The sequence below is a fragment of the Dasypus novemcinctus genome, chromosome 6 (assembly GCF_030445035.2).
Source record: "Dasypus novemcinctus isolate mDasNov1 chromosome 6, mDasNov1.1.hap2, whole genome shotgun sequence".
Classification (NCBI taxonomy): Eukaryota; Metazoa; Chordata; class Mammalia; order Cingulata; family Dasypodidae; genus Dasypus; species Dasypus novemcinctus.
In genome coordinates, this window is record NC_080678.1 from 93,331,786 (window position 1) to 93,353,050 (window position 21,265).

At 60.6% G+C, this 21,265-nt stretch overlaps 1 protein-coding gene across 4 annotated transcripts in view; it reads left to right on the forward strand.

The window, feature by feature from the left end:
- RASGEF1A (RasGEF domain family member 1A) overlaps positions 1-21,265 on the forward strand; it is a 79,455-nt gene that overhangs the window by 39,518 nt on the left and 18,672 nt on the right. Inside the window, exon 1 of one of the 4 annotated variants that reach the window (XM_058299215.2) lies at positions 5,968-6,078. The exons of 2 other annotated variants lie outside the window; for them this stretch is intronic. In XM_058299215.2, the coding sequence (XP_058155198.1) occupies positions 6,061-6,078 (18 nt within the window). In that variant the 5' untranslated portion in view covers positions 5,968-6,060. Of the gene's footprint in view, positions 1-5,967; positions 6,079-21,265 lie in introns of those variants that run through there. One more of the 4 variants, XM_058299213.1, reaches the window with a different exon arrangement.

Below are 21,265 nucleotides of genomic sequence, written 5' to 3' on the forward strand. Positions count from 1 at the left end.
AGGGCCATCAGAGGTTCAGGGTTTAGGACTGGAGCTGGTGCTTTTGGGAGCTGCCATTCAACCCATAACAGAACATCGCATCCCATTTTACGATGGGGAGACCGAGGCTCCCAGAGGCCGGCCACGGCAGGTGTCTGCCTCCCAAATCAAGAGCTCAGACTCCGCCAGGGGTGGCTGACTGTAAGTCTTGTGTCCTTTCAATGGCACCCTCTGGCCCAGAGACAAAATCACCCTCGGGCGCAGAGCGGCCTCAGTGGGCCCCCAAGGTGGAGGTTGCCTGGCCCAGGTCTGTGGCTGCTGGAAGGCCCAGCCTCAGGGCCTTGTCCTGGCACTCCTGCCCCCACGTGCCAGGACTGCTGCAGCCCCCGGAACCCTGGCCTCAGAGCTCGGGGGCCGGGTCCTGCGTCAGACTTCCCTGGCGGAGCCCCCTGGCCCAGACGGGTCCTGTGGAGAGGTGTGCTCCGAGGACAGCGGGCGGGCCCTCATCACAGACCCGGGAAGCTCCTGCGGGCGCCCTGTGGTACCGGCTCCGGGGGGCACCCTCCCCTCCTGCGGCATCACGCAGTTGCCGTGGCAAACGAGGGCCTGCCAGGCGGGGCTGGGGACCCACAGCGCCCGCTGGGCAGCGCAGGACGCTGGACAAGGTCTCTTGGTGGTCGGCAGGCTGGAGGAGGATGCCTGGGTGTCCCCTGAGGGCAGGTGTTCAAAGGGGCCACGTCTCCGGAAGGCAGTGGCTGCCTGAAGCTGCAGTGGGCGCCGAGCCTGCGCTGCCCCATCTTGGGGCGCTCCGGGGCGAGGGTGCTCCGTGCAGCCCCTGAGCTTGGCTGGCGGCCCCTGGGTCCCACCCCCACCTGCGGGGCCCGCCTTCCCACCCACAGCTCACCCACCCAGGGGTCTGGGTCCTGGGGAAAGGCCCAGTGCCCGAGGCCTTGCCAGCAGGGTCTTCCTCCCTCTTCGCCTGCGGGGAGAAGCTGTGGCCTGAGGTTGGGTCTCACATGGAGAGGTGGGGACCCCACGGCAGCAGGGTGCATGGAGCCCCTGGACACAGCGGGGCCCGGAAGGGCTTGGCGGAGTGAGGGGGGCACCGGGGCGGTTTCTGGGACTCACTGAGTGTTTCATTCGTTTTGTTCCTGCTGTGCCAGTGCCCCGAGAGCTGGGCACTGTCCCTGTGTCGGGCAGGAGTGGATGGCTCAGAGCGCCCCGCCCTGCCCGCTGTGGGCTGTGGGGCGATTGGCAGGAGCGCAGCTCGGCGGGATGGGGAGGGAGTGTCCCTGCAGGAATGGGGAGCTGGACCGCACGATGGCATGCGGCCCTCAGGGAGCTCCTGTCCCTCTGTCCTCAGGGACCTGACTCCTCTTCAGCTCGGTTTCTCCAGGGGCTGCACCACCTGCTCCTGCCTGGGGGTGGTGGACGCTGGCTGACCGGTGGCCCCACGGCCTGGCCCTATCCTTGAGCCTGCGCCCAAGGGCACCGGCCTCCTGCCTCTGCAGGGTCCTGCCGAGCCCTGGCCACCTCCTTGCCTGCGCCGCTGTGGGAGCCCTTGGGGACCTTGGTGGCCCTTGGGGACCCTAGGGACTGGCTTCCTCTGCTCTGCGAGGTCTGTGAGCCCATCCCCCGCCCTTAGGTCTCCTGCATCTTCCAGAACCGCTGGGACACCTCTTGACCCTTACTGACCCCCCACCCCACTGGCGGCCTTTGACCCTGCTTCTGGGGGAGCAGAGCCATGAGGCCATGTTTACCCAGAGCCTGCCTTTTCCCTGGGGGGCTGAGAGAGAGGCCGAGGCCCCGATGTCCCCCAAACGCTCCTCCCCCCGGGCCAGCTGTCTTGTCTAGGGTGCAGCCAGTAGCAGGCCTGGAAGGGCCCTGGGGCACGCGCGCTGCCCCTGCCCTGCCCCAGCCTTGCTTTTTCTCCCTGACACCTTGCACGTGGGTTTGAAGTGTAAGATGAGTCCTTGGTGATATGCCAGGCGGGGAAAGCATCTGTGCAAGCAGCCTGGGCTCCAGAAACCTGCCCCTGCCGGGCACCCCAGTCCCCACGAGCCCCCACCTGCCTAGTCCCTGGCTCCAGGGGTCAGCCTTCCTGCCCTCCAGCCTCGCAGGCGCCCCTTGCTGTGCGCGGCTGTCCCCCTTCCCGCACGCGGCTGCCCCGTCCGCGGCGCTCAGCGGCCTGCCAGGACGGGCCCGCCTCGGCTGGGAGAGGGCAGTCGGCCCCGGGCGCTCTTGTTTGTGTCCTCCGGGGCCAATCCGTGCGCATTTCTTCAGGCCTGTATTCAGGTGGTGTCCGCAGGCCTGCATAGGCGCAGCTTTTGTAGATACGATCTCGTGGTTTTCCAATTATGGCAGCACCAATTTACACTCCCAGGCCGAGTGTAAATTTTTTCATTTTTCTGCATCCTCGCCAGCCCTTGGTATTTTCTGTTGTTTTCACTGTAGCCATTCTGACGGGTATATCCTGGTATCACCCTGTGGTTTTTGTTTGCCTCTCTCCAGTGATTAATGAGGTGGAATGATTTAAAAAAATTTTTTTAATCACTATTTATTTTTAGGTTTCCTGATCTTTTGGATATCCTTTCTTATGAAACAGCTCTTCAAGTCTTTTGCCCAATTTTTAAAAGGGGTCTCTTGACTTTTTTTTGGTATAAGATTTTTTTTAAAGGAAGAATTGCGATGGAATTGATATAACATAAAATTTAGCTATTTTAAAGTTAGAATTCATTGGCATTTGGTACATTCACAGTGTGTGCATCCAGCTCCAAAACATTTTCCTCACCCCAAAAGAAAACCTTTTTCCCAGTGATACAGTCACTGCCGGTCCCCCTCTGCCCCCAGCCCCTGGCAACCACCAACTGCTTTCTCCCTCTTCTGGATGGTTCAGGTAAATGCAACCACACAGTATGTGACTCTGTGTTTAACTTTTTGAGGAACCACCAAACTGTTTCCCATAGCAGCTGCAGCTGCACCTTTTACATTCCCAGCAGCAATGCAAAACGGTTCCATTTCTCCACATCCCATCAACACTCAGTACTTTGTTTTGTATTTTTAATAGTCAGCCTAGTGGGTATGAAATGATAGATGGCTGTGGTGTGGTTTTGATTTACATCTCCCTGATGACCATGATACGGAGCATCTTTTCCTGTGCTTATGGGCTATCTGTACACCTTTGGAAGAATGTCTACAAGTAATTTGCCCGTTTTTGAATTGGGTTGTTTGTTCTTTTGTTATTGAGTTTTAGGAGTTCTTTATACATTTTGGATATTAAATTCTTATCAGATATCTGATTTGCAACTTTTCTTTCTCCCATTCTGTAGGTTGTCTTTACACTCTCTTGATGTCCTTTGATGCACAAAAGTTTTTAATTTTGGTGAAGACCAATTTAACTATTTTTTTCTTTTGTTGCTTCTGCTTTTGGTATCATATCAAAAAATCTCTTGCCAAATCCATGGTCATGATGATTTACTTCTATGTTTTCTTCTAAAAGTTTCATGGATTTATAGCCTTTATATTTAGGTTATTGGTCCATTCTGAGTTAACTTTTGTATCTGGCATGAGGTAGGATTTTAACTTCATACTTTTGCATGTGGATGTCCAGATGTCCTAGCATCATTTGTTGAAGAGACTATTCTTTACCCTATTGAGTGGTCTAGGCCCCTTTGCCAAAAATCAATTGGCCTTAGATTTGTGGGTTTATTTCTGGACTCAATTCTATTCCATTGCTCTCTATGTCCATTTTTATGCCAGTACAAAATTATTTTGATCACTGTAGCTTTGTAGTACGTTTTAAAATCAGTAATCGTGAGTCCTCCCATTTTGAGCTTCTTTTTCAATATTGCTTTGGCTATCCTGGGTCCTTTGGAATTCCATAAATTTGGGGATCAGCTTTTCCATTTCTGCAAAAGAAGCCATTGGAATTTTGATAGGGATTACATTGAATCTGTACATCTCTTTGGGTAGTTTTGATATCTTAACAATATTAAGTCTCCCATTCCATGAAAACAGGATGCCTTCCATGTAGTTATATCTTCTTTAAGTTTGCAAGTTAGTCACAACTTGGTTAAATTTATTCTGAAGAATTTTATTCCTTTGATGCTTTGTAATGGATTTGTAGTTTTTTTTTCCTTCTTCTTTATTTCCTTTTATGTATCATTCATTGCTGGTATATATAAACACAACTGATTTTTGGGTGTTGATCCCATACCCTACAACTGCCCTGAATTTGTTTATTAGCTCTAGCCTAGTAGTTTTCTTGTGGATTCTTTGGGATTTTTCTATAACATAAGCAAATAGGGAAAATTTCACTTTTTCCTTTCCAATTTAGATCCCTTTGTTCATTTTTCTTGCTTGATTGCTCTGGCTAGAACTTCCAGCCCAAGGCTGAATGACGGTGGTGACAGTGGGCATGCTTGTCTTGTTCCTGATTTTAGGGGGAGCTTGTCAGTCTTTCCCCACGGAGCCGGATGTTAGCTGTGGGTTTTCCATAAATGCCCTAGTGCGCTGGGGACATTCCCTTCTCTTCCTAGTTCGTGGAGTGTTTTATGATGACACGTGTTGGATTTTGTGGTGGGAGGACAGCAGGCAAACAAGAAGTGGCTGGGAGGGGAGAGGAGCCTGCTGCCCGGCTGCTGGGCAGGCGTCCTGGGACCACCGCCCCCAGGTCCAGGGGCTTTCTCTGGGCATCCTCTGCTCCCCTCTGCACTGTCCAAGCCTGGATTCTCCCTACGGGTTGCCCAGGCCTGCAACCCCGACACCCCCCAGACCTCTGGCCCCAGCTCCTTCTCCCCACACAGCCTCTTGGTTCTCCTCGTCCAAACTGCACTGCCCCCCTCCCCACCCCGAGAGAACACCCAGACTCTCAGAGTCGGACACTGTGGAGCCGGGAGTGGCACATGACCCAGGAGGAGTCTCCTGGAAGGCCGGTGGCAGGGCTGGCGGTGCCGGGCCTGTGACTCCTCACCTACCCGTCGCTGAGAACGGGAGGCGGGGAGCATGCATACAAGGGGAGGCAGGTGGGTGCGCAGGGGAAGGCTGCGGGGGCGTGGGGGCGGGGGAGGGCCGGCTGCCTCACGGCAGGGAGCCGCCACCACCGGGTTGTGTGTGGGTGAGTTGAGGAGCACAGCCTTCCAGCAGTCTGGAGTCAAATGCCATAGGGTCTCCCATCCCAAACTGTGCCACGTGCCAGGCCTGCTCCTGCCAGGTCTCCCGCTAGCCTTCACCCCCACCCCCTAGCCCCCAAGCAACTGCTGTCTCCCCTGTGGGCACGCAGGGAAACAACGGCCAGAGAGTTGTGTGACGTGTGGAAGGTCACAGCTGTGTGGAGTGAGCACTCCGTCGTCGGAGGCTTTCAAGGCAGAGGCTGCCCAGACACCTGCCAGAGCAAGGAGCAGACACCAAGGAGGGCCCAGGTTGAGGAGGGGCCCGCAGCGATGGGAGGGAAGGGGGCGCCTCTCCCCGAGGGGGCCTCTGTCCTCACCCACGCTGGCCTTTGGAGCGCGGGGGCTCAGGGACGGGGAGGGTTGCGCACGGGAAGACGGCGGTTTTTCTTGGTGATCTTCAGCGCGGAGACTCAGCGGTGGTTTCCTGGCTTGAGAATGTCCCCGCATCCACCACCCCCCGCATCAGCGCCGCCTCGTTGCGAAGCCGGTTGCTTGCGCCCCACTAACCCGCACCGCGTCCAGGCACAATGCCGGCTCCCCGCCCGGCGCTGCGCTCCCGGGACTCACCCACCAGGCGCCGTGCCCGGCGCGGAGCCCTCCCGGCCGGCCCTGTGTGCCTCGCCACACCCGCCACAGTTTGTGCAGCCCCACAAACCCAGCGCCCGCGCCCCGCGCCCGCGCAGGGCCGGCAGCGCCCCGCAGCGCCCCGCAGCGCCCCGCAGCGCCCCGCAGAGCCCGGCCCCCACGCGGCGCGGCTGCCCGCGGCAATCCCCGCGCACGCCCCGCCCCGCCTCGGCGCCGCCCCAGCTCTGGGCCCGCCCCTCCTGGGGGAGGCGAGAGGGCAGCGGGCTGCCGGGGAAGCCCGCACACGCGGGCCTGGGAGCGGACTCCGCCAGATGCGCTAGCCGGGATGTTTCTGGAGCCCCAGGTAGGGCGGCGACCCGCGGCAGGTGCGGACGGCTGGGACACGGGCGCGCTGGCCGGGGCGCCCTCGGCGGGCCCGGGGCGCGGGCAGGGCTGCCGGCCTCTTGCCCGGCCCAGGGGCGCCGGCTCCGGGAACCTCCGCAGCATCCCCGGCGTCTCTGCGCAGGGCGCGGGGACAGGTGCGCGGCCCGGGCGGCCCCTGCCTCTCCTGCACGGCCGGCGTCAGACAGCGCCCGAGGTTGAGAGGGTGCCCTCCGGGCGCCAGGGCCCGCCGAGGCGGAGGTCAGTGCCCCCTGCCCCAGGAGCCACCCGGGGACTAAAACGGCAGGGACCCGAGGGCCGAGAGCCACCTGTTTGCCCGGGCGAGTGGGCACGTGGGAGGTGTGTGTGTGTGTGTGGAAGCCGCTGAGTGTGACGTGCAAATGTGGGCGTGGTTATAGAGGGTGCGTGTGAGGACGAGTGATGCGTGGGTGTGACCTGTCCCAGCCAGCGCGTGGGCACGGGAGGACGTGGGCTCCTGTCTAAGATGTGTGTGAGTGTGGTGTGTGGGCTAGTGCATCGTGTTCGAGCTCGGGTGGCGTGTGTGGGGGCAGGGTGAGGCCCGAAGGGTGTGTGTGCTGTGTGTCTCTGGATTCACAAGGACATAGCCCACGGATCCGTGTGTATTTAAAGCAGGGGGGGTCCAGGCTGAGGGGTGGCAGCCAGGGGCCCTGCTTCCCTGCTGAGGCAAGGGGAGCAGAGAGCCTTGGTCTGGGATGGACTGAGCAGGAGGTGGGATGATTCCCAGGTGATTACACCCTCTTTTGCCAAGGCACCTGGCAGGCAATTGGCAAGCAGGTTCCATTTAGCATAGAGCCTGCCCATCCCGGCCGAGCACCCCAGGCCCAGGCAGGTGGGGGAGCTGGAGAGGGCCTCAGCTGGGAACGTTGGTGGCCTGGTGCTCGAAATGCAGGACTCTCCCCTGAGTGTTCGGTCATCACACGCTTATCAGGCACCAGCCACATGCAGATAGTTCTAGAAGCTGGCGATTCAGCAGGGACCTGGGCACAACAGTCCCTGGCCTTGGCAAGGGAGACCCAAAAGAAAGCACCCCAAATGAGTAAAACGTTGTATGTTAGCTGGTGAGATGTGCTCAAGAGAGGAAACAGGATGGAGAGGAGAAGCAGAAGTATTCAAAGGTGCCTCAGTCAGTAAAGGTTAGGCTCTTTGCCATAACAAAAGAGCCCCTAAACTCAGTGCTGAATATACTCTGGTGTGAGCTTCACATGTGCACGCGTCCATTGATGGTTGGCTGGACCCTCCTCCACGTTTTCCTCACTCGTGCCCAGGCTGACAGAGGGCCCCCAGGTGAAGTGCCGGTGCCACTTGTCCCAGCTGCCCGTCAACCTGATGCATCACACGGCCCCGCTGGTCTCCCGGGGCTGGTGATGGCCATCCCGCTGTGCGCCCGCAGGCTGGGCCCGATGTGCTTGGTGACCAGCAGATGGACCACCACGTGGAGAGTGTTTGTGACTTAGGCCCTTGTGCAGGAGGAGGGAGGAGGAGAGAGGGGAGGGAGTAATGGGGGGAGTACCCCAGGAAAGCGTAGGGCAGGACTCTGCAGAGGAAGGGCCAGTGTGGGGGCCGGGATGTCAGGAGGAGTGGGGGAGGCCGGGAGGGGCCGTGGCGTCGGTGTGGCGCTGGTGGGAGCGGGCACTGCTGCGGGCTCTGGACCTTCCTGGGGATGCAGGGGGAGGGTGCAGCCCTTTGGCACTGGGTGGAGGCAGCAGCAGCCCTGGCTGCTGTGCGGAGGCCGTGAGGAGGCCGACACGGACCCAGGAGGCTGGCAGACAGGGCAGGGAGGGTGATTCCAGCATGTCCTGAAGGCAGGGCTTAGGGCTAGGGTGGCACAGTGCCAGGCCCGGAGAGTCGGGCTGCAGGCTGACCCAGCAGGGCGGGCTTGCCCCCCACGGCGGTGGGGCAGGGAGTAGGTGTGGGGCAGGAGGTGGCGCTGGCCTGGTAGAGATGTCCCCGACAGTTCAGGAGAGGCCTGGACTAGACTTGCTGATGGGGACCCCCGTCCTGCACACAGCCCCTGCCCCAGCCCGAGGTTGGCCCCCGGCCTGGGCCCACTCTTGGCACCATAGCCCCCATTTCCCTCTGGGAAAGGCCACCCACTGCGGGAGGCAGGGAGCCCAGGGCTGGGGGCCACCTGTGTGTGTTGGGGGCCAGGCCTGGCTGGGGTGCAGGGGGCACGGAGGGCTGCACGACCCTGCAGAGTTACATACTCAGTGGCCACGTGACCCCTAGCCGCTGGGCATTCAGGCGAGAGGCCCATGTTGGCTTTGGCGGACAGGTGGGGGCTGAGCGACGCGGGGCAAGGGGAGCCTTGCGAGCCTGAGATGGAGCTGGCACGCCTGCGGGAGATGCCCGTGTCTCCTGACACCTCGGGGCTCTTGGGTGCTTCCTGCCTGGGGAGCTGCTGGTGAGGCTGGACTTACGAGAATGCCAGGATGACAGTGTCCGTCACAGCTCCCCGTCTTTGCATGCAGTCCTTCCTCTACTCAGAAGGCCCTTCTGCCTCCCAACCTACTGGAAAACTCCTGGTCATCCTTGGAAACCCATCTCAAAATTGCTTATTCCAGGAAGCCTCCCTGACTGCTCCCTGCAGAGTTAGTTCCCCTGCCCCAGTGCCACCCCAGTGCCCTGCACACCCCCATCCTGAGGAGGTCACATTGCCCTGTGATGTCTGTCCCCCTGATGGACGCAGCTTCCTTCTTTCCCAAGAATCTAGCACAGGCGGGGGGGTGGGGGGGTCCCTTGATGACTTTTGACTGAATAAGTGAGGGAAGGAGGGGATAAACATGAGGACTGCAGATGGCCTGTAGAGACTGCCTCGTCCTACCTCCTTGTTGTACACAGAACAGGCCCAGAGGGGCAGAGGCTTGCCTGCGGCCAGCTAGGAGGTTGGGGTCAGAGCTCAGGCCAGGACACCACAGCTCTGCTGGGGGGTGTGCCCGGGGCGGGCTGGGTTCTGGCCTCCTGGGGACTCTGCAGCTTTCGGGGCAGGGGGAGCCCATGGGTAGGCAGATGGAGGGGCACTGAGGGGCTCCCGAGGTGAGCGGGCAGGTGCGGGCAGACGGGCAGGTACTGGGGTCCTGGGGGGAAGCAGCCAGGGCCCTGCAGCGTGGACCTTCTCTCTCCTCTGCAGCCCTCCCGGGGCTCTTGCCTTGCACGCTGGCTAACCCGTTCTGTGTCTCTGCCCCCAGAAGTGTAGCACCTTCCCCCCTGCTCGCTCACACCTTCCTGCCTGGGGCTGAGCCTCTGCCCTTTACCAAGTCAGTGTGGCTGCCCCTGCCCGTGTGAGTCAGAACGACAGCCAGCAGCCCCGGATGCCTGCGGTGTGGGACCCCTCACCCCCGCACTGCTGGAACAGTGACAGGTGAGGACAGGGGCTGCCCAGGGCCGAGGCTGCAGCAGCCCCAGCCACAGGCCGAGCCGGGCCAAGCCCGGGGCTGGGGCCCCCAGAGCCTGGCCTCCCTGGGGGCACTGGGGCCACAGCAGGCGCCCTGAGAGGAGGGCGGGCACGTGCAGAGGAGAAACGGCAGAGGTCGGCCAGGGGGTGCCCCAGTTGTACAGTCAGGAAGGCGCTGCAGGCCAGGTGCCCACGCGGGACAGTGTCTTGGGCAATGGATGTGAGGCCCGCAGAGCTGGCAGGAGGTGGGTGTGCGGCTAGAGCACCGTTCTCTATGGGACCCCACGTGGGCCAGTGTGGAGATTCTTTTTTTTTTTTTTTAGATTTATGTCTTTATTTCTTTATTTCTCTCCCCTTCCCCCCCTCCCCCCGCCCACCCGCCCCAGTTGTCTGTTCTCTGTGTCTATTTGCTGTGTCGTCTTCTTTTATCCGCTTCTGTTGTTGTCAGCAGCACGGGAATCTGTTTTTTTGTGTGTCATCTTGTTGCGTTAGCTCTCCGTGTGTGTGGCACCATTCCTGGGCAGGCTGCACTTTCTTTTCAGCTGGGCGGCTCTCCTTACGGGCTGCACTCCTTGCGCGTGGGGGTCCCCTACGCGGGGGACACCCCTGCGTGGCACATCACTCCTTGCGTGCGTCAGCACCGCGCATGGGCCAGCTGGTGTGGAGATTCTTTAGACCCCCATGGCTGTTAGGAAATTGGTAATTGGACTCTCTTATTAGTTTTGCTTCCGGGAAGACCCATGACTCCAACTGTATTACCTGACACAAGGAACGTTCTATTCATTTCTAATGCACCTTGCATTTTCTTGTCTTATTGCATTTTCTACAAGTTGCAAAATGACACTGAATACTAGCAGTTGTCTTTGGCTTGATCTTGATTTAACAGGAAGGCTACTAATGCTTTACTCTTAAATCAGAAATAGTCCTGAAATTTCAAATAGATAATTCTTCATCATGAAAAGAATGCTTCATTCCTACATTAATTGCCAAGGGTGTACACCAGTTTCATCAAAGGTTTTCTGATTTATCTATCACGATCATCAAATGCCATTCCTCCTTGGGCCAATGAATGTGTTGACTTAATTAACTTTTAGGGAGGCAGATTTGGCTCAACCGATAGAGCATCCGCCTACTACATAGGAGGTCCAGGGTTCAAACCCCGGGCCTCCTGACCCGTGTGATGAGCTGGCTCATGCACAGTGCTGATGCGCGCAAGGAGTGCCATGCCATGCAGGAGTGTCCCCCATGTAGGGCAGCCCCACATGCAAGGAGTGTGCCCCACAAGGAGTGCACCCTGCAAGGAGCCACCCTGTGCAACAGCCTGCCCAGGAGCAGCGCCGCACACACGGAGAGCTGATGTGGCAAGATGACACAACCAAAAGAGACTCAGATTCCCGGTGCTGCTGAGAATGCAAGTGGACACAGAACACACAATGAATGGACACAGAGAGCAGCGGGGAGGAAGGGGAGAGCAATCAATCAATCAATCAATCTTTTTTAAAAAAGTCTGCAATAATTCCCACTTGGTCGGGCTCCTTAGAGCTTTACAGTGCTGCTGGGTTCATTTTACTGAAAGACTACTTAGGATACTTTCCATCTGTATTCATCGGTAAGCATTGATATGTACTTTTCTGTTAGGGGCCATGCTTGTCACATTTATAAGCCATGATTATGTGGGCTTCTAAAAATGAACAGGAAAGCTTTTCAATTGGAATTGTGTAGTTGAAATAGTTTAAATATCATATAGAACTATCTTACTCTCAAAGGGTTGAAATAATTCATTTTAGAAACTGTTGGAGCCAGAGCTTGCTTTTATTTTTCTTTGAGGCTCAGTTGACTGTCAACCTACTTACTTTATACTATGATTATTGACCTTTTGGATTCTAAACAATTTTAATCTGTTTTGGTTATTTGTATTTTCCAGGCAATGTTGAGGTCAAATAGCTTTTCAAACCTATTACCATATATTTGCATATTCTATTATTTTTAAAAGGTTCTTCCTATATTCATGGGTAGATTTCTTTTCACATTCCTAATAGTTTTATTTTTTGTTTTTTCTTCCTTCCTTCCTCCCTTTCTCTCACCCTCCCTTCATTTTGTTGATTAGAATTGCCAGAGGTTCTGCTTTCTAATTTGAATTTTCACAGTGTCATCTCTTGAATATAATAAGCATTCTACTCGATTTCTTTCAATCCCTGCCTCCCTTTTGCTGTAGGTCTGTTTTGTTCATAAGTTCTTTTTAGTTTTTGGAATCAAGCGCTCAGTTCATTTGTTTTCTCTTTTTGTTTTCATTGTTTATTTATAATACATTGAGGTCTATGAACTTTCCCCTGAGTACAGCTTTGGCCACATCAAACTTGGCGGGAGAGAGTGTGCGCCCGTGCCGATGACCCGGCTGACCAAAAGCTCTCCACGTACGTCCATTCTCGGCGATGAGGCTGTCAGGGTGTTTCTCGGAGGGCACACACGGCAGGACTTGCGAAGCGAGTGAGTCCTCTGGCTTCCTTGGCCATCTTGTGGAGACTCCCACCTGCCTTCCCCTTCCACCCACTCCCCCTTCTTCTGGACGCTGTGCTGAGAGGCCTGGACTGTCGGTCCTGTCTTGGCGGACACACTTTCCAAGTTCCAGTTCTGCCACTTGGGAGCTGGTTTTGGCCCCATCCCTTCATGCCCAGGAGGCGAGGCTGACCTGAGAAGTGACCTCAGGGCTGGCCAAGGTTCTGACCACCTGCTTGTTTATGGGTCTCCCAGGGTGAGGCGATGCAGGTCGCAGGGCCAGAAAGCTGCTTGTGTGCCTCGCGTTGGGCGTGCGAGAAGTCTGTTAGGGGGTTGGGACTTGTGTCTCGTTCTCTGTGAGAGGCCATGGCAGCTGGAAGAGGCCTGGCTGCCTGGGCCCAGGGACCTTTTGTGGCCCCCACCCACTCTGGTCCCTGGCCCCGGAAAGCTCCACACTGACAAAGTGTCACTCTGGGGCTGCTCAGGGCGTCTGCCAGGAGAAGGGCAGTCCAAGCCAGGATGATTGATTTTCATTTGTTTTTCAACACAAAGGAAAATCTTTGCTCAGCTTAATTAGATGTCATTTAAAAATACAAGAATGGTGAGTCCCTTTGTCCAGACCTCAGCAGACCCCAAACCAACAGAAGGGTCAGAGGCTGCTGCCTGTACCCTGAGCCCTAGGGCTGCCCCCACCCAGTGCCCAGCCTGCCTGGCGTCCCTGAGTACCCTCAGCCCAGGGCCCAGCCGCTCACCGTCCTGCTCCTGCACTGGTCACTTGGTGCCACTGCTCCAGCTGGCCCTGGCTTGGCCCGAGCTGCCAACACTGTGTGAGCCTGGAGGAGAGCCCCCCTCTTTGAAGCCGGATGCTCTCCCTAGGGGAGACCCTGGAGCCCTGACAGCTGCCCCAGATGCCATTGGAAGGACGTCTCATTCCAGCATTTTCTTCAGGGGACGCCCCGTAGGGGGATCCCGGCAGAGTGATTCCAATTGGGGCGGGGTCTGCACCCTGCGCCCACCTGCCATCCTCCATGGCCCTCTGTGAGGACTTCCTGAACAACAGGACCTGCTCCCAAGAGGAGCTCAGGCTGCCCTGGGAGTTGTGAGTGATTGCCGGCTTCCAGATGCACCTGCTCAGTCAGATGCTGCCCGAGAGGGGACAGCCAGAGACACGGGGCGAGGGCAGAAGGGGTGGGGGCGGCCGCCGGAGCCAGGGGCCTGGCAGCTCCCCCGGGCCGCCCTAGCTGGGCCCTGAGTCACCGTGAGTGGGAGGCAAGTGTGCGCCGGCCGCGAAAGGGCAGGATTCCTTGAAATCCCACCTGCTCCCTCACGGGCCTCCCAGGGCTCCACAATGGGGCGCTTATTAGTGGACAATGACATTTTGTCCTCGGAGCAGCCGCCAGAAGAAGCTGACCGGACAGAAAGGGAGAAAAGGAGGAAGGGAAAGAAGGGGCAGAGCCCCCGCAGTTGGCGGAATTTGTGTAGAGGCGCGTGAAGGGGAGATGCTCAGACCCTCTCGTCAATCCAGATAGCGGGTGGCGTTCGGAAGGAATTCGGAAAGGAGGAGGATGAATCAGCGCTTGTGACAAGGCCATAATCAGCAGCTCCGCTCGGCGGCTGGGGCTGCATCGGGGGCCCCGGCGAGGCTCGGCGCTCGGGTGGCATGGCAGTGGCCTCCCCGCCGGACCCCAGCCCGCCGCCGCCCGCGGGGCCCCGGGACTGCCCTGGCTGGCCCAGGGGGCACGCGAAGGTAACACCACCCCCCCCCCCGGGGCATTCACAGATACGGCTTCTCCTTCTCGGTGTTTGGTGGAGGTGACAGCAACACCTGGCCTCTCACCTCCTCCCAGCCTGCCGAGTGCCCGCCAGGCGGGGAGGAAGGAGAGGTGGGAGCTGCCCGTGTCCCTGCAGGTGGCCCACGTGTCCTTCCAGGGCTGCTGGGACATGGAGCGGGGAGAGGGCGGCTGAAGGCAGCCTCACCCACAGAGGCCTGTCACCCCCGGGCCCCCAGAGCAGAGCAGGGCAGTGCAGCCATCCCTGAGCCGGTGCGCCCCTGGAACCCGGGCTCTGCAATCCCGTCGGGGGTTCACCTTCACCACCTTCTCCCCGTCTGCAGGATGGGCCGTGGGGCAGTGAGGTGAGACCCGGGCGAGGGGCGGCCCTGGGGCTGCTGGAGCGTGCGCAAAGGCAGTGGGCCGGCACCGGAGGTGCTGGAAGGGTGGTCACCATTCAGACCTGCATGCCCGGCTGGCAGGCGCTGAGTGCGCCTCGTTCCCAGCCCCCATCACCTAGGAGCAGGGCCCGGAGGCGCCATCCTCCGAGATGCCAGTGGAGTGCCAGGCTCCTGGGGCCGGGCTGGCCCTCGCCCCTGCCTGCTGGACGGCCAGCCCTTGCCCAGGGCCAGAGCAGGCTCACAGCAACCCCCTTGTGCCCGGCGTGGCCCCAGCAGGCTCGCTGCAGTCTAAGGCGCACACATTTCAGCCCCAACTTAGGGGTATCGGGGAGTCGGGGTTCTCGGGAGGGCAAGGTCCACCCCCAGGCCTGGGGCTCCCTCTGGGCGAGGGGGGCAGTCACTGGGGATGTGCCTCCTCCTGCCTGCCGGGGGAAGGGAGGGGACCGCGGGGCTTGGGGCAAGGACTCCTCCGCTGGCCACGGCCCCACCTGGGACCACCCCCGGAGAGGAGGGAGGGTCTGCCCGCACCCACCAGGGACCTCTAGGGATGTGGCAAGCTAGCGGCTCAGAGCCCCCAGGGCGAGGGGCCTCCCCTGTCACTGTGCCAGTGTCCGGTGCTCACAGAGGCCGGCCGAGAGGGTTCTCGTGGACCAGCTGCTCCGGAAGACTGCGGGGTCCAGAGAGGGGCGGGGGGACACGGAGGTGGCAATGCTGGGGGAACGAAGTGGGGAGAGATGATGCAAAGGTGGTGGCAGGAGGGGGTGGACTGCGGAGACCCGCGGGAGCACAAGTGGCACGTGGGTGGGTGCCTGGCCCGCCCCCCACCCCTCCCCACCCTGTGCGGCCCTGGCCCACCCTCACCTGCCCCCTGGGTTTCCCCTCCTGCCCGTGGGCCCAGCGGGGCCCCAGCAAGTGCGGGCAGCCCCATGTGATGCCCCGTGCCCTGTCCCCCAGCCCTGCGGAGTGTGCTCTGGGACGACCCCCCACCGCTTGGTCCCTGGTGAGGCGGCAGCACTGCCTGCCCGCCTCCTTTCCCGCGTCCTCGAGTCCATGCTCCCCTTTTGGGAAGAGGGGGTCCTGGGGTGGGGAGGTCAAGCGAGGTGACGGGGTGTGCCTGTGCCCCCCCGCCTGTCCTGCCAGACGTGGACTTGGGGGAGCCTCTTAGCCAAGCCCCCAGCAGGAGGCAGGCGGCCTCCAGACGCCGGCAAGAGCCTCCCTGCACAGAAAACCAGGGCGGGCTGTGCTGCCACCTTGCCATGGCCACCGGGTGTGCTCTACCCAGGCCCAGACGGCGCCCTGCCCTTCTCTGTGGGACCCCAACACGCCACTCTGCACCCCACCCTACCCCAGCAGGCCAATTCTTAGTATGGGAGTCCTGGGTTCCAGGGGGTGGAGGCTGCTCGGGCATCCGGAACCTTCTCCGGGCAGGTGTCGCCCTGGGCCCTGTGACTTCCAGAGCCAATGCCCGTCAGAGAACCGACACACTCCCCAGCCATGCCGAGGGCCCCTGCGGGTGGCCAAGGGTTCGGAAATGAGCATGAGGAATCTTGCAATGTGGTGCCACCCCACAGTTCTTTAAACCAGCTTTACACTTCCAAATTGGATTTGCCTTGCAGACTTCTGCTGGGCGTTCCCAGTAGGCAGGGGCTGTGGGCGCGGCTCAGCCAGCTGCCCTCCCGGGGAGACTGCCCACGGTGCCACCTCCTGGGCATGCGGGGAGTCTCCCTGGGGTGGGGTCACGTCATCCCACCCCGAGCCACAGGAGCCCACCCGGGGCCTTGCCAGCCGAGCTGCGTGCAGGGGGGTGGGGAGGGCACCCAGCACGGTGGGCCAAGCGGCAGGCGGGTGGCAGGCAGGGATGGGGGCGAGGCGGGCCCTGTCCACAGGCTCTGGGCAGAGGGGCAGCTTCCGCACAACCCTCAGCCACCACCTTGGCCGAGCCCGACGCACAGGCCACCAGTCACCATTGTCGTGGAGCGAATGAGCCAGTGAGCTCCGTCTCCAGGGCAGTGTTTCAAGAGAGCAAATGGGATGGAAAGTCCTGAGCCGGCCAGCACACTCTGCTCACTGTACCTCTCCTCTCCCAGGGGTCTGCTTCAAGTCTGTGCTCAGGCTCCCCTCCTCCAATAGGGGGCCCACCTGCCGGGATGAGGCTGCAGTCTGCTCTGCCTCTTCTTCCCGCTCATCTTCCTTTGTCCACAGTACCTGGGAAGCAGGAAGCAGCACATCCTTGTCTGTGTGACTGTCTCGTGGTGCCTGCCTCACCTGCCAATGTGCGCTTTGCAAGGACAGATAGATATGCTGTCTCCTTCACTGATGTCTGTCTCATTCCTGGTGCATAAGTCCTTTCTGATGTTTGGGGGTAGATGTGTGGATGGATGGACGGGTGGATGGATGGATGGATGGATGGAAGGATGGATGGATGGATGTGTGGATGGATGGATGGATGGACGGACATATGGATGGATGGATGTGTGGATGGATGGATGGACGGACATGTGGATGGATGGATGAATGTATGGATGGACGTGTGGATGTGTGGATGGATGGGTGGATGGGTGGATGGATAGGTGGATGGATGGATGGATGGACGGGTGGATGGATGGATGGGTGGATGGATGAATGGATGGACGGACATGTGGATGGATGGATGAATGTATGGATGGATGGGTGACTGTGTGGATGGATGGATGGATGGATGGACATGTGGATGGATGGATGGGTGGATATGTGGATGGATGGATGAATTGATAGATGATTGGGTAGATGGGTGGTTGGATGTGTGGATGGATAGATGAATGGATAGAATGATGGAAGGACAGGGAACAAGAGTTCTGTAGAACATCTTACCTCCTGTTTTCCCCAGTGCAGGAGATTTCAGAGGCCCAGAGTGCTAGCAGGAGATGGGGCAATCGGGGTCCCCCAGGTGGGGCTGCTCAGATGCACCAGTGTTTGTGGCAGTGCTGGGTTTGAATGCCAAGGCCCGGGCAGGCAGCTACACGGTTCTCTCCTTACAGACTGTGCCTTCTGAGTGCCAGTGCAACTTCTGCCCTGTCCCCCACAGTCTGGACTTTTCCAGAACCTGGATGAAATCCAGAACCTCCCTGAGCTCTCCATTCTGAGATCCCTGGGTTCAGGGGTGGGTCGCAGGGCTGGCACCCAGCTCCCTTTGGCACTTTCTCTCTCCCCGCCCCTCAGCCAGCAGAGGGGAGACTGGCAGGATGTGTAATTTTCAGTTGCTAATTGTGATGCCCTGCCGCTCGCCCAGCTAAAAATAGGTTCCGTTTTTGTTGAGTCGGTTAAGAAATAGGAGCCCACGTGCTGCCTCAGAAGGCAGCACCCTTGCAGAGGTCGATGGAGGCGGGGCAGCCCGTGCACCTCTGCTTTCTTCAGACGGATCCATGGGGCTCGCACGGGGGGTCCCAGCCGTTTCTGTCCCCGTGTTCCAGGAAGCCGGGATGCCTGCCTCAGGGTCCGCGGATGAGCTTCGGGGAGGCCAGGACCCCCGAATAATAAGCAGAATGCTGTGGGAACCTGCCCTGGCCTGCGGGTGTGGGGTGAGAGCCTCAGCTTTTGGCCAGGGTGCAGAGGACTGGTGGCCCCTCCAGGGCGGCCCTGGACAACGCTGGGAGCAGTGACGGCCGCCAGGAGCAGGGCCCGTGGACTGGAGATGGGCATCTCGGTGCTGCCCTGAGGATCATGTTAGATGAGATGGTGTGTGTGCGCGCCTAAGGGCCCCACGCCAGCTCCTGAGGATGAATTTATAGTACAAGGTTGGTCAAAAGAGAGCTTACCCCTGCTTCTGCGGTTCCCAGGCATTTCCAGATTTGCAGACTCCACGGTTCAGCAGGAGCCCGAGAATCCTTCTAGTCTGGCTCCTGGTTGGCCACAGGCCAGGGCCTCCCTTTTATTGAGGGGAGGCCCGAGACCACTGCCATGAGGTGTGCAGGGGGTGCCCACCCGCCCCCAGTCACAGGGCTCTGTCCCCAGCCTGGCTGGGGTGGAGATGTCTGTGTTCAAGGTCTGTGGTCACCCTCAGCTGACCCTGCCCAGCGCCGCCTTCCAGCGCTCCTCCCTAGCTCTGGGCCAGAGAGCGTGCACTCGAGAGGGAGAATGCTTCTCGGCCCTGCCTCGCTTTCTCCAGGACACCCAGAGAGCTGAGGGGCGTTGGGCCCTGCGTGTCCCCCCGCGTGGCTCGTGAAGGCTGTCAAGGGTCCATCTTGCCCTTGGGGCTCCTAGAGAGATCCCACACTGCCCACAGCCCGCAGCCACCCGCCGAGGCCTCGGTGAAGTGCCCGCCTGCTGGGGCATCAGCTCCCACTCCAGCCAGCGCCGGGCTCCAGGGGCAGCCCTGGGGGAGGGGGCAGCAGCTGCCCCCGCACCCCAGGGGGCCCCCTTGCCCGGGTGTCAGCACCCACTTCTCTGACCTTGGGTGGCCTGTCCCTTGTGCGGGCGTGAAGCTCTGCCCGTGAGAGCCCAAGGTCCTGTCCCAGGCCCCGCGGGGGCAGACCTGCCGGGAGAAGAGTTCTCTGGCTTAGAGACACCCCTCGGCCTCCCGCCCCGCTCGTTCTCTCTGTGTCCCGGGGCCCCTGCGCAGCCTGGCTGCTCTGAGCCTCTTCCCCACCATCCTCACCGCCTCCCTGCCCAGGCTCTTTTCTCTGCAGCACCGGCTTGGACTGGGGCTCGAGCTGGAGCGGCCCTTGCCTGCACGGGACGAGGCCACTTCCCTGTGAGACGAGACCTGCCGGCAGGAGCCCCTCTCCCTGAAGGAGCTGCAGGGCTGCCCTGGACAGCGGCCAGCTGCCCAGGTCTCAGCAGGCACGTGGCAGCAGATTGGTGGCGGGGCGATGGAAGTCCTCCCTAGGGGCAACGGAGTTTCTACCCTCACCCAGGAACCTCGAAGGGAAGGGCTCCGAGACCCTTTGGCAGCATCGGGCCTTCCCGCTGGCTCTCCTGGGCTCTCTGGGACCCTCAGGAAAAGGAAATGAGAGCAGGGAAGGGGCCGAGCAAGCACGAGTGTGCACAAAGCGAGAGCGACAAGGGGCGCGGCCGGCCCCGGCCTTGGCCTCTGCGGGTTCCCGGCACAGCTGCAGCTCTTGGGGGCGCAGGAGGCTCCTGGTGGTGGGTGTGCGGGTCAGGGTCTCTGGAGCCCATCTCGGGCACAGCAGGGTGTGAGCAGAAGGCCCGCCCCTGGGCTCCGTTGCCAGCTGCTGCCTTTGCACACGTTGCCTGCTGGGAGCGGCGTGGAGGCCCCGCGGCCCGGGTGGCAGGGCCTCTCACCCGCGCTGTTGCAGGGCTGCGCCTGGAGGTGCGAAGGCAAGTTCTGTTCACCGTCTTCTGCAAAGGCTCTTCCCAGGAGCTCTCCCAGCTCCGCCGCGGCTGAAAAGCTGTCAAGTTACTCTCTCAGAAGGCTCAGAATGCTCTTGACACCGGCCCTTCCCACCCACCGCTTGGCTCTCCCCTGGGGCCCTCGGTCCCGCGGCTTCCAGGCCTTTCCGTGCTCTGGCACAGTTGGTGCACTCCTCAGAAGGTCGGGGCGGGACTGTGAGTCTCAGAAGTGGGAGTCTCGGGGCTGTGTCCCTGGAAGGGGCCGCTGGCTCTGATGTGAGCTGCACTGGCACAGAGCTTCCCCATGTGTCCGCTGGCAGGACCGCATCAAAGCTGTGCGCCAGGGAGGCAGAAGCCGGAGGGCAGCCTTTCTTTTCTGGGTTCTACCGCCTGGCTTGCGGCCCCGGCTGGCCGGCCCGACGCTGCGCTCCGTTCCCCAGCCCGGCGGCCGCGCTGGCAAGGACAGAGGGAACCACCCCGTTTTGTACTTGAGGCCTCGGCAGCTTCTAGAGGTGGTGTAGTTGCCCCAGTCGAAGCTGTGGGAGGGTCTGGACCCGTGTCCGGGGTGGTCCGAGGGCCGATCCCTTGCGTCTGGGCCCCGGTGCGCCGTGGGCATGGGCGCGTTCCAGACGGCGGGTGGGTGAAGCAAAGCCCACACTCATCCTCAGAGCCCTGCTTCCCGAGGGGTCAGAGCCTGCGGGGCGGGGCACCCCGGCGGCCCAGGGGAGGGCGGCAGGAGAGCACGGAGGGCGAGCAGGTGTGGGAACGAGTGCTACGCCCCAGCCGCCGCCCCGGCCTTCTGAGCCTCTGCGGTGCGTGCCCTGCCCCTGTCCAGGTGTTTCCTGACCTGCTCCTGATTTCTGGGTTGTTCGCAGACACAGGCGGCCTAACCCTGCGGCCCCAGGCGGGCGGCCCGGCCGGCGAGGAGGCGGGGAGCATGAGGGGGTTCCGGGGCCAGTGCACAGGTGTGGGGCACCAAGCCCTGCGTCCCCGCCGCAGCCACCAACCTCTCCATTTGCACTTGACCCTCAATGCAACCCCGTGTGGGGGTGGAGTGGGGGGGAGGGAGGCAAGTAATGCTAACCCCTTGACAGGAAGCGGGGGCTCAGAGAGGCCCACACTTCCCCCAGGTCGTTCAGACGGAACACGCACCACCCGATGGCACGCTCTCCCTGTGGCAGGTGCGGGTCCGGCCAAGGAGGGCCGAGCGGGCTGGGAGAAGGCGGCTGGGAGCCCCGCGGTGCGGAGGTGCCAGGGCTGCCGCGTCAGAACCTCCCAGGATGCCAGCGGCGACCCCAGCATCAAGGTGTCGAGAGGGCTGGCTTTCCTGCGGTCTGCGGAGCTTGGCTGGGGGCCTGCCCGGCCATCAGTCTGTGCCTCTGTCACGCGGCCGTCTGTCCCCTGGGGCTGTGTCCACGCTTCCTCTGCTTACGTGGATGCCAGCCATGTCTGAGTAAGGCCCCCTGGCTCGGTCGTGCCTCATCTCAGCAGGATCTTTGCAAATCCTGTTTGCAAACGGGTTCCCACCTGCGGGACCCAAATGTCCTGGGGGGGTTGGGGGGTGATTCAGTGCACCCAAATCAAGGTGTGGCATCTGCACTGGAACATGGGGTACAGCTGGGGGACCCCAGTGAGGCTGCTTCCTCTTTGGGGGGACCCACAGGAGATGGGCTGAGGCTAGAGGGCCAGGAGACGCCAAGGCCAGGTTAGAGTGGTGCGGGGGGCCAAGGAAGTGGGTGTGGG